The 12,992-nt window shown below is 42.9% G+C and overlaps 1 protein-coding gene across 9 annotated transcripts in view; it reads left to right on the top strand.

The window, feature by feature from the left end:
• The window catches only part of dgkza (diacylglycerol kinase, zeta a), a 562,825-nt gene that overhangs the window by 522,951 nt on the left and 26,882 nt on the right, over positions 1-12,992 (top strand). For all 9 annotated transcript variants that reach the window (XM_078548888.1, XM_078548889.1, XM_078548890.1 and 6 more), the window contains one exon: positions 11,129-11,172. In XM_078548888.1, coding sequence (XP_078405014.1) covers positions 11,129-11,172 — 44 coding nt within the window. The remainder of the gene's footprint in view (positions 1-11,128; positions 11,173-12,992) is intronic.

Raw genomic sequence — 12,992 nt, forward strand, 5'->3', positions numbered from 1 at the left:
GAATGGCCTCTTCCTGCACCGTAACTTTTCTTTGGTTCTATGTAATGTCCTGAGGCCATAAAAGGCACTATAGAAATGTGAGGTAAACACTGCAGATCCATCTGGAGTACAGTAGCATAGTTATAATGTTACTGGACTAGTAATCAAGAGGCCAGGACTAATGATCCAGAGAAGTGAATTCAAATCCCACCACAGCAGCTGGGAAATTTAAATTCAATTAATAAAAAATATAATTTGGAATAAAAGGTTTGTAATAGTGATGATGACCATGAAACTATAGATTGTTGTAAAAACTCGCCTGGTTCACTCATGTCCTTTAGGGAAGGAAATCTGGCAGCCTTGTATGTAGCCTATAACGTGGCTGCAAAAAAGAAATGCTTGCATTTATAATACCACTTTTTACAACCACTAGACATCCCAAAGTGCTTTACGGTCAATGAAGTACTTTTGAATTGTAGTCGCTGTCACAATGTAAGAAACGTGAAAACCAATTTGCACGCAGCAAGCTCCCACAAACAGTAATGTGACTCCAGACCCACAGCAATGTGATTGGCTATTAACTGCCCTCTGAAATGGCCTAGTAAGCCACTCAGCTTTATTCAAGACGGCGGCCCACCATCACCTTCTCAAGGGCAATGATGGATGGACAGTAAATGTTGACCTTGCCAGTGACACCCACAGCCTGTGAATGAATTTTTTAAATAACCCGTTCTTGAGGCTCAGGTGAAAAATTAGCCACTGTGTTATGCAGTTTATTCTCCTGCACAGCGAAAGTACATAGGATAGCTTCAATGTGTAAGAGGCATTGAAAACCTCATACACTCTGAGGACACTTTGATTTTGAATTATGTCACCAGGCAGGTAACAAAGTGATGAAGTAATGGCGAAAAAGTGCATTTTTCTATTGAGTGTGATAAATGCTAATTCAAGTGCACAGAGTCAGAATTTGTAGATAAGCTGGAGAGATCAATACCTTCTGAAACAATCTCTTGCTGTCCTTTGTCTTTCTTCTAGCTTTCCCTTCCTTCCTTTGTGTAGTGCCCTTCTCCCTCCGTCACTGACTGAATTCTGTGCACTTTCATCTCATTCCCAGCCCCCACTGCCAGCTTTCCCTCCCCAGCCCCCACTGCCTGTTCAGGATCCTGCTGTCAAATCACAGCAGCAATTGGTTGAAAATGGATGTCAACTGAGGATAGATAGCCTAAGGTTAAACATCTGGTGAAGGAATGGCCTTCCACACCAAACAGTAATCAGTGTGCTTGTCACTTTGATGAAACTTAAATGGTAAATATAATAGCCTCTCTCATCTCATCATGGACCACAGCCCCCATCTCAAGGTCACAATGCCAAAGCCAGAGGTGTTGCTTCCCTTCCCCCACTATCCACACTTTGGGCAGAATTTAATGCTCTCCCACGTGGCGAGTTTGATGGCAGGGGGAGGGTGGCATTTGATTGGATGGGTGGGGAGCCCACTGCCTTTGCCACTGCTCTGATTAAGTCTCTGGCCCACTTATGGGCCTCATCCACAACTGCTGGTATTCACCCAGCGATGGGCAGAGACTGGTACACTGCCCCTTCAATTCCAGCCTATTATGTCACAGAGCACAGATAAGGTTCACAGCCATGATTTCCCCTTACCCCACACCCTCACGCATTGGCCCCAATCTCAATCTTGCCACCATCAGTGTTCAGTGGTGGCCAGGTAGAGTCCTCCTTGGGTCACCATTGTGCACGCTCCTTAGAGTGGCATTGGCACACTGTCAGGTCATGTGGTGCGAATGTCGTATGAGCAAATCCTGAAGAGGACCTTTGATGCTGCATTGACAATATTGAAGCAATTTTGTGGTTGCCAGCAAGAAGAGAGAAAGATTGCTTAATAATGACTTTAAAACAATGCAAAATAGACATCCATCGGTTAAAACAATTTGTTCAACATAAAGCATGGCAAAAAGTTATCCATCGAGGCACCTTGCACTACGAGGTTTGTTACATTGCAGGTGCTGAATATAAAAGGCAGCTGTGGAAGTATTGGGTGAAAAATCAAGATTCCTAACCAGCTATTATCAAGATTTCACTACACAAACTGTTATCACTCATTCTGAGCAAAATTCGGTCACATCAGCCGAACTCACTACAAACAATAAGCTAATATTCTGGTTGTCGTCTTTGGTATCGGAGGATGAATGATGAGGCAGACAGGTGGGGGCAGGCTGCCCACTCTGTCCTGTCCATGCCCAAGAAGACGCAGGCTAAAGAAATTTGTCCCTTTAAGAATGCCAGAACTTCAACCTGAAACAGATTCGGTGTGGAGTCCTGAGTTTGGCCACTCCCTTCTTAAAATGGCCATGTTCATATGGGACACTGAAAGGCACAGCTAAAATTTACCTGCACAATAAAACTGACAGCTCTTACATATTTCAATTCAAAGGTCATGAGAAAGTGAAGTGCACTCACTAAAGCTTAATCACCAGCTCCCCATCAAAAATCTGCTTTTTGTGTCAAAGACCTTTGACATGGCTTTTAAGAAAACATAAGGAACATATAATAAACCAGACTTTGTGGCAGAAATGACATTAATATGGAATAAATCAAATGGCGACTTCCAGCATCTATACGTACACTGTTAACATGGAATCCACTTTACACTGTTCCTCTACAAACTTTGCTACACCAGTATCTTGCAGGCCCGGAAGGTGGGGGTGACTCTGCCTCAGCCAATTGCGGGGCACTCAGCCTCATTTTACAGGGGCCAAGCAACTAATCGGCTGCTGCCGGCTCTTAAAGGATAGGCAGTCTTCCTCAGGAGCCTGCTGGCCAGTTGGATGGCTGGCAGTTCAGCTTCAGTAACACTGCCAGGCGATGGCCACTTCAGATGAGGGTAGCATGGTTGGATGCCAACCAGATATATGGGGTCTGAGGCCACTGGGACCAGTCAGGCAGGCCCTGGCATGCTTTTGGTGGAGTGGTTTGGTGAGGGCAAGCACTGCCATTACCACTGGGTGGCCATTGCCACTGGTGGGCCCTGTCATGAACCAAAGTATGTTTGATTCGGAGGGGCCTCAACCTGAGGGTTCACCAGGCAGTCTCCCCGTAGGGCGGCGGACTGACCTGTTGCTGTTAAAATGCCAGCAGCAGCAGGAAGAAGCCCTTAATTGTCTACTTAAGTGACTCAATTTGTCTCTGGGCAGGAGGGCTGTCCTCCACCTTCCCCACTGCTGGCAAAATGGAATGGCAGCTATAAGACATTGGGCACTCCAACTCTGCCTTCCTTGGCCATTTTTTGGTCCACCCTGCCTCCCAACTCTCCCCCAGAGGATTGGTAAAATCCAGCCTGAAGGGTGTGAGGTTGTGATACATAACCACCTGTTGCCCTGTAAACATACCAGAAGAACTTAATGTTAGTCCATTCAAATAAAAGTGAGCCTTTAACAGTATGATAAGTCTTAATTATTGCCAAACAACTTCTCTGGCACTGAAAATTAAGTTTGGCAAGTGTGGAGTCCCATTCCTTCAGATTTTAATTATTGTTGAAGATTTTTAAAATGTAAAGTTTTTATTTTTTCTTTTCCTGTCTCTTCTATCTTTCAATCTTAATCGCATATTTATTTCTCCCTCTTGATTTTGATGTCTGCACATCATTTTACATTGAATTAAATCTTCTAACTTACACTTCCAGGCTTAGACTCTGTTGTCTCATTGAGGTTTCTTCAACCTCACTGATTGAAGAGGCACACTGTTGCTGACACTGTTCAAATAGGTCTCTGGTCCCTAGAAAGAATGAGAAATTGATTTCTAATAGCTTAAGTTGCTGCACAAAATCCTACTAAAAACCTGTGGGTTGTGAACAATGAGTACCGTTCGTTCGCTGCTGACTGCTAAATCTGGGCCAATGGCCCACAGAAATGATGATTATAGCTGATATATCCTACACTCAGACCTGGCTTGCTTCATTCATTTAGAAGACCAACAGTGTTCTTTTTCTTTCGCTTAAGCTGACATGACCTGCTTGATATTGTAGTTTGTTGAAGTACAGCCTGCATTCTAATATATAATAGAACAGATCTTGCTGGAAAAATAACAGTGTGTTAGCAGTGCATGCCATCATTAATGTACAAATTGGTCAGCAAATTCAGCAGATTGAAAGGTACAAGCAAAAACTGCGGATGCTGGAAATCCAAAACAAAAACAAAAATACCTGGAAAAACTCAGCAGCTCTGGCAGCATCTGCGGAGAGGAACACAGTTAACGTTTCGAGTCCGAATGACCCTTCAACAGAACTAAGTAAAAATAGAAGAGAGGTGAAATATAAGCTGGCTTAAAGGTGGGTGTTGAAGGTGGTGATATTATCTAAGGAATGTGATAATTCGTTGTGAATCTCCAGAACTTACTGGTTAATGGTAGAGTTTGAATTCAGTCAATAAAAATCTAGAATGAAAAGCCTAATGATGGCCATGAAACCATTGTCGATTGTTGTAAAAACCCATATGGTTCACTAATATCTTTTAGGGAAGGAAATCTACTGTCCTTACCTGGTCTGGCCTACACGTTACTCCTCCAGACCCACAACAATGTGGCTGACTCTTAACTGTCCTCTGAAATGGGCCTAGCAAGCCACTCAGTTGTATCAAACCGTTAGAAAGTCTGAGAAATTAAATTGGACGGACCACCCAGCATTGAAATTAGGCCCCAGAAATGACCACGGCAAAGTCCTCTTTACTAACACCTGGGGGCTTATGCCAAATTTGGGAGAGCTGTCTCACAGCCAGACATAATCATACTCATGGATTCACACCTTATAGATAATGTCCCAGACACCACCATCACCATCCCTGGGTGTGTCCTGTCCCACCGGCAGGACAGGCCCAGCAGAGGTGGTGGCACAGTGATATACAGTCAGGAGGGAGTTTCCCTGGGAGTCCTCAACATTGACTTCTGACCCCATGAAGTCTCTGGCATCAGGTCAAACATGGGCAAGGAAACCTGCCGCTGATTACCATGTAACGCTACCCCTCAGCTGATGAATCAGTACTTCTCCATGTTGAACACCACTTGGAGGAAGCACTGAGGGTGGCAAAGGCACAGAATGTTCTCTGGGTGGAGGACTTCAATGTCCATCGCCAAGAGTGGTTCGGTAGCACCACTACTGACTGAGCTGGCCGAGTCCTAAAGGACATAGCTGCTAGACTGGGTCTGCGGCAGGTGGTGAGGGAACCAACAAGAGGGAAAAATATACTTGGCCTCACACTCACCAATCTGCCTCCTGCAGCTGCATCTGTCCATGACAGTATCAGTAGGAATGACCACCGCACAGTCCTTATGGAGACACAGTCCCGTCTTCACATCCAGGATACCCTCCATCCTGTTGACGTCAAGAGAGCATTTGACCGAGTGTGGCATCAAGGAACCCTAGCAAAACTGGAGCCAGGGAAGAATCGGAGGGAAAACTCTCCACTGGTTGGAGTCATAACTAGCACAAAGGAAGATGGTTTGTAGTTCTTGGAGGTCGATCATCTCAGTTCCAGGACATCACTGCAGGAGTTCCTCAGGGTAGTGTCCTAGGCCCAACCATTTTCAGCTGCTTCATCAATGACCTTCCTTCCATCATAAGGTCAGAAGTGGGAATATTCGCTGATGATTGCACAATGTTCAGCACCATTTGAAGCAGCCCATGTCCCAATGCAGCAAGATCAGGACCATATTAAGGCTTGGGTTGACAAGCTGCAAGTAACATTTGGGCCACACGAGTGCCAGGCAAGGACCATTTCCAACAAGAAAGAATCTAACCATTACCCCTTGAGATTCAATGGCATTACCATCATTGAATCCCCCACTATCAACATCCTGGGATTTGCCATTGACCAGAAACTAAACTGGATTAGCCATATAAATACTGCAGCTGCAAGATCAGGTCAGAGGCTAGGAATCCTACAGCGAGCAACTCACCTTCTGACTCCCCAAAGCCTGTCCACCATTTACAATGCACAAGTCAGGAGTGTGATGGGATGCTCTCCACTAGCCTGGATGAGCGCAGCTCCAACAACACTCAGAAACTCGACACAACCAGGACAAAGCACTTGATTGGCACCCCATCCACAAACATTCACTCCCTCAACCACTGGCGCACAGTGGCAGCATTGTGTACCATCTACAAGATGCACTGCAGGAATTCACCAAAGCTCCTTAGACAGCACCTTCCAAACCCACGACCACCACCACCTAAATGGACAAGGGCAACAGACAAATGGGAATGCCACCAGCTGGAAGTTCCCCTCCAAGCCACACACCATCCTGACTTAGAAATATATCACCATTCCTTCACTGTCGCTGGGTCAAAATCCTGGAACTCCCTTCCTAACAGCACTGTGGGTATACCTACACCATATGGCCTGCAGTGGTTCAAGAAGGCAGCTCACCACCACCTTCTCAAGGGCAATTAGGGGTGGGCAATAAATACGGGCCTAGCCACATCCCATGAATGAATAACAAAAATAATTTGGCAGAAAGAAATAAAATTGTGAATGAAAACAGAGAAGGAGGTAGGCCGGCCCATTACTCTTTTCTGTTTGAGAATTAGATTTGAAAGAATGGATCAGTTTTAAAAATTGATGCTCTTTCATCTTTCTTCATATTCAGATCTATTAGGTAAAGCCATTTTACTTCATTATGCATAAATTATGCATAAGATTATTGGATCTCACTGTTTTACAGGGTTATGTAACTGCATAATTAATGCACCATTTTTACAGAGATGAATAAATGAACAGGAGTCCAACACTATTACATAAAAGATTCTCTATGTCACAGGTAGTGTTTCACAGAGATTTAACATCTGTATGTGTAACAAAGCTATATTGTGCTGCAAGAGTTTGGTTTATGTCGTAACCTTGGCACTGAAGCAGAAGGGGGAAATACCTGATGTCGGCCAAACTGAGCCTGTTGTACCCTTGATTGCACATTTTGTTTTATAATTTAATCAACATTAAACTAGAACTGTGTCAACAGATAAGAAAAGCAATGTTCAGTTGGGTTATAGTAGCTGTGTCCGCTCTATGCCTGTAAGGAAGATTTTCAATAAGTGGATCTCAAAGGATGTACCGGATCATTATTAAGATATGTTTTGGTGACGTTTTGGATTTTATCCATGAAATCCTGGTCTGCTTTTCTGAAGGTGCTGACTGTGCAAACTCTCAGCTCTACAAATGTGTTCCTCTGACATGAAGTACAGAAAAGGACAGCACAAAGGATTCCATGCATGAAGTCAGTGTTCAATCTAGCCCAGTGCTGGACTGTGTGCATTCATCTGTCAAAGGTCACAGCTTTGAATTTCTAGTTCACATCCTGAAACGGCCAGGTGTAAGCAGTTCCCACTTTCAAGCCTTGATGGCTGAGCTGGCCTGTGCCAGCAGCTCAGGGGTCAACCACGCGCTATTTTCCCATGGGAGTCACTTTACCTAATTTGAATGAGGGATGAAAGATGAGACAGAAAGTCCAGGAGAACTAATTTTTGAATGGATTCTACAGCTGAAGATTGAATGGCGAGCGGACTTTGCTGAATCTGGCATGGTGAATGGACCCTTTAAGCACTTCTGGTTCCATATGTTCCACCAGGACCAATGTTTTTATAGACATACTTCAGGTGCTGATCATGAGGCAATGTTGGGCTACTCTACTCCTGTGCCCTGATGCATAGTGGTGGTATATATTCAGGTCATTACTGAGACTGCCTATTTCCACCTGCATTCGCTCCTACCTCAGCTCATTTGCTGCTGGAACCCTCATCCATACCTTTGTTACCTCTAGACTTGACTATTCCAGTGCACTCCTGGCTGGTCTTCCACATTCTACCCTCTGGAAAGTTGAGGTCATCCAAAACTCTGCTTCCCGCATCTTAGCTCTCACGAAGTACTGATTACCCTTGTGTTCACTGATCTGCATTAGTTACTGTTGAAGCAACATCTTGATTTTAAAATTCTCATCCTTGTTTTCAAATCCCTCCATGGCCTCACCCCTCCCTATCTCTGTGATCTCATCCAACCCGACAAGCCTCTGGGTTATCTTTGTTCTTCTATTCTGGCCTGTTGAGCATCTTTGATTTTAATCGCTGCACCATTGATGGCTGCACCTTCATTTACCTAGGCCCTAAGCTCTGGAATACCCTCCCTCCACCTCACTTTCCTCCTTTAACACACTCCTTAAAACCTACCTGTGACCAAGCTTTTGGTTGTCTGACCTAGAATCTCCTTATGTGGCTCTGTGTCATATTAATGCTCCTTTAAAGCACTTTGACATGTTTTATCACATTAAAGGTGCTATATAAATATAAGTATTTGTTCTTGTTGTAAAATAAAATGTGAATGGGCTACTGAGACAAGAAAAGCTACCCATAGAACTTTTGGAATTCATACCATTATTGTTTTGTACACTCATTAAATATGCCTAACTTGCAGGCACACTTTTCATGAAGTTGGTAGCTGAGGTACAGAAAACAGCTGTTGAGGCATCCAGTGCAGAGAGTCAAAAACAGAAAATGCTGGAAAAACTCAGCAGGTCTCTCTCGGTGGAGAGAGAAACAGAGTTAATGTTTAGAATTCATATGACCCTTCTTCAGAGCACACTAAGCTAAAAGCAAATTCTGTGATAAAAGCAAAATATGGACATACGGACTCAAAACGTTAACTCTGTTTCTCTCTCCACAGATGCTGCTAGACCTGCTGAATTTTTCCAGCATTTTCTTTTCCTGTTTCAGATTTCCAGCATCCGCAGTATTTAGCTTTTATCAATGCATAGAGCCACTTTGCTTTCCCAACAGCCATTCACCCAGTGTTTACTGTTCAAATAATGTTGGTATCATGGACTTGGAGATTCAGTAAAGAGAGAATTTATACTTAGATAGCACCTTTCCCGACATCAGGGCATCCCAAAGTGCTTTATGGTCGATGAAGTACTTAGGAAGTGCAGTTACTATTTTAACATAGAAAATCAGTCAATTTGCACACAGCAAGGTTCCACAAACAGAAATGAAATAACTAATGACTAGATAATTTGTGTTTTAGGGCACAAATAGTTAAATAAAGTGGGTCTGTTTTCTATTGTAATCCCCTCTGGAAAAATGGGTCCTGTCTTCAGTTTCCCCAAATGAAGAATTTTCTATGTTTTGAAAACCAATCTAAAGAAACCAAGATGAGGAAAACTGTCTTGTTTATTTTGGCTCGTAGCCTGCTTTGAAGGGATTTTTAAACTGGATTTGGCTCGCTGAGTTTCACAGGTGCAGCTTGTTGCATCTAAATATCACCTCAATTAACAGCACATTTCCAGCAAGCTCTGAGCTGTAATCTTAAAAGCAAGTTTCAATTGTTTGGATCGTTTCTCACACCTGAGAAAATGAACTGTCTCAACTGAAAACCACAGGTATTCGGGGATGCCTGAACCTGACCAAGGTCTAGCAGCATTGGGCCCATTGCTACTACGTGCTCCATGACATTCAGACCCTTGAACTCAGTGAAATTGTTGTAAAGATAGGACCTACAGAACTGCATATTGCTGTAAACCGAGGTTTAAGCCTACAGATTGCAAGACATTAGCAGTATGTTAATGGGAAGGGTTTACAGACTGAAATACAGCCAATGACATGTCAATAGAATGCGTCTAGGAGTGCATTATGTGTCTAGGAACATGTTATATCCAGTAATATGGCAATAGCATGTGTTTAGTAGAACATTTTTGCCTTTAACACAGCAGTAGCATACGGCTGGAAGCATGTTACAGCCACACAGAATACAAATGGAGATTTTTCAATCAACATTGTTTAATGCCACTGATCACCTATTTTTTAAGTAGGAAATTGCAACTCTATCAGAAAATCTAAGCTACTGTTTACAAAGCTCTCAATGTTCCAGGTTGGATGATGTTGATATCATTCAACTCTGACAAATTGAAATCTGCACATTTGCTAAATGTTTGCATCAAAATCTTGCCTGCACCATTTAATAAAGTTGTTGGTCTGTGTAAGATTGGCAAGTTATTTTAAGCAATCTGTTTTAAACAGGTTAAAAGCTGCTAAGACAGTAATTGCATGAAGAAGTGTTACCCAATATATTAAAAATAACACACAATGCAATTTCAATCCCTTACAGTGCTGGGGAGGAGTTCGAAACAAAGGTTTTAGTGTAATGTTTAGTATTTCCTTCCCTTTTCTATCTTGCCCTTTGAGTCTGTATTTTCGATGACAGCCACTCAGTTTCGGCATGTTGATATAACTGTGTGTGTCATCACATGGCTTTGAAAAAAAGAAAGACTTACATTTTTCATGACCACCTGATCTCTCAAAGCACTTTACATCCAATGAAGTATGTAGGAGATGCAGCAGCTAATTTGCGCACAGCAAGCTCCCACAAACAGTAGTGTGATGATGACCAAGTAATCTGCTTTTTGTGATGGTGACTGGGGGTTAAATATTGGCCAGGTCACCGGGGATAATTCTCCCACTGTTTCTTGAAATAGTATCATGGGATTTTTTTACCTCCACCAGTGCAGGCAAATGGGGCCTCGCCTTACATCTCGTTCGCAAGACAGCACCTCCAACAGTGCAGCCCACTCAGTACCGAACTGGAGTGCCAACCTTGATTTTTGTACTCAAGTCCTGGAGCGGGACTGGAACCTAGAACCTTTTGAATCAAAGGCATGAGTGCTACCACCTGCACAATCCACTTTTAGCCCCAATGTACTGAACGGACATTATAATGTCATACTACCAAAAGCATTTAGAATACTGTGAATAGAAATGTTTTTGGTGTTCAAATAACATTTGCATGGTTTTTTTAAGAATTGGAAAATGTGCCTATGTGGTATAAGGCATTTGGAGTTCAGAAAACTGAACGATTGGCTCAAAAAAGAGGGTCCTAAAATTCCACATTGGTTTTACTGATCTTCCCCCACAATGCCAAAGGAGGCTATCCGAGCCCTCCCAGTGAGTGGCTGAAAATAGTTATTTTGAACATTTTCTGGGGGTTATGGCAGCTGATCAATAGACTGTCAGCAGAATTTCAGGGAGCCATGTTTTTGAAGGATACACTTGTTTTATTTTCTCTTGTTGCAGTATTCAGTAGTAACCGTTGTTTTTTTTGTGCAGATGAGCACCTTCTCCACGCAGTAAAGAACAATGACTTACAACGGGTAAGTCGGACCCTCAATAAAAAGCCTGTTGTGTTTTATAATCACAAATCATCACTGCTATTTAATGAGCTTAATGGTATGATTGATTGAAGCAGCACTTGATCGGATGCCCCATAATAGACTAATGAATAAGCTCAGAGAATGTGAAGTCAAGTGGCAGAATGGATTGCTAGCTGGGGCTTCAAGACAGAAAGTAGAGTGAGTATAGGCTAGTTATTCCGAGTGGCAGAAGGTGGGATGTGGTGTTCCACAAGGATCAGTGCTGAGACCACTGCTGTTCACAATTTACATTAATTATTTGGAATCAGAAACACAATTTCTAAATTTACATATGACACCAAATTGGGGGAGATGGGTAATCTTGAGGAGGTAGTACATTTTAGTAGGAAAAACAGGGAGGTTCCTTATTACTCGGAAGATGCAAGTCATTCCTCAGAAAGCTGGACAATAAGTAAAGATCTATGGAAGAAAATAAAGATCTTTGAAATGTGAATGCTAAGAAGTATGCATAAAATTCCATATATAGCCCATAAGACAAATGAAGGGGAGTTTGAGATTTCGAAGCAAAAAGAACTCTAAAAAGCAACATAGAGAAGAAAAATGTCAGTCTTTCAACCATTTTATCAGAGTTGAAAAGCTACAGAGATCTCTGTTAGAGGGCAAAGTGGAGGGCAGCAGAAAGGAGGGGTCAACCTAGGCAATGTCAGATGATGGACGTCATAAAATGGTTGCAGACACAATATAATGCAATTGTGAGGATGGCACAAGGCAGACAAATGTGATATACTAAATGACAGAAGATCTTCTGGTCGGACTAGCAACAAGCAAGACAGGAAGAGGCAAGTCTTGGTGGGGTAGGGGAACAAAGGCATCTTGGAGTACAAATACTACAATCACTGAAAGTTGTGCCACAGATTAACAAGGCCATTTAAAAAAAAAAAGCAAACCAGACACTAGGGCCAGGATTTTTCGATCCTGCCCGCCATGGGACCAGAAATTCCTGCCCGAAGTCCATGGACATTTGGATGGTCAATCAAATTTTCCATCCCGCCCGCGATGATTCCCACCGCAGGTGGGACCAAGAAATCCCGGCCTTGGTTTATTCCTAGAAGGATGGAATTGAAAAGTAGGGAAGTTGTGCTAAACCTTTATTGAACTTTGGTTAGGCCACACTTATGAGTACTGGTCGCCGTATAAAAAGGATATAGCAGCATTGGAGAGGTTGCAGAGAAGATTTACAATGGTGATACCAGAAATGTGTGGGTATACTTATCAGGAAAGAATTGAAAGGCTGAGTCCCTTCTCCCTTGAAGAACGAAGTCTAAGGGGTGACCTAATAGGGACCTTTATCAAAACTTTTCATAATTTTAGAGTGGATTCCCCTTTTGTAGGGAAGAGCATAACTAGAGGCCATCCGTATGAGATAGTCACCAAGAAATCCAATATGGAACTCAAAAGAAACATCTTTATCCAAAGAGTGGTGCGAATATGGAACTCGTTACGATATACAGAGTGGTGGAAGTGAATAATGTAGTTGCATTTAAGAGGAAACAAGACAAGGGTCTAAGGGAGAAGGGAATAAATGTTTACGATGGTAGATGGAGATGAGAAAAGATGGGAGGAGGCTCGAGTGGAGCATAAACACTGGCATGGATTGGTGGGCCAAATGGCCTGTTTCTGTGTTGTATATCCTATGTAACAATGAATGCAGCCCCATTAGCTTCACAGCTATGCTGCCAGACAAAACTTGACATGGAGCCACATAAGACATTGGATCAGGCTTACTCATAAAGAGAGATTTTAGGGAGCACCTTAAAGGA

Source organism: Cetorhinus maximus, chromosome 9 (genome assembly GCF_964194155.1).
Source record: "Cetorhinus maximus chromosome 9, sCetMax3.hap1.1, whole genome shotgun sequence".
In the NCBI taxonomy this organism is placed as follows: domain Eukaryota; kingdom Metazoa; phylum Chordata; class Chondrichthyes; order Lamniformes; family Cetorhinidae; genus Cetorhinus; species Cetorhinus maximus.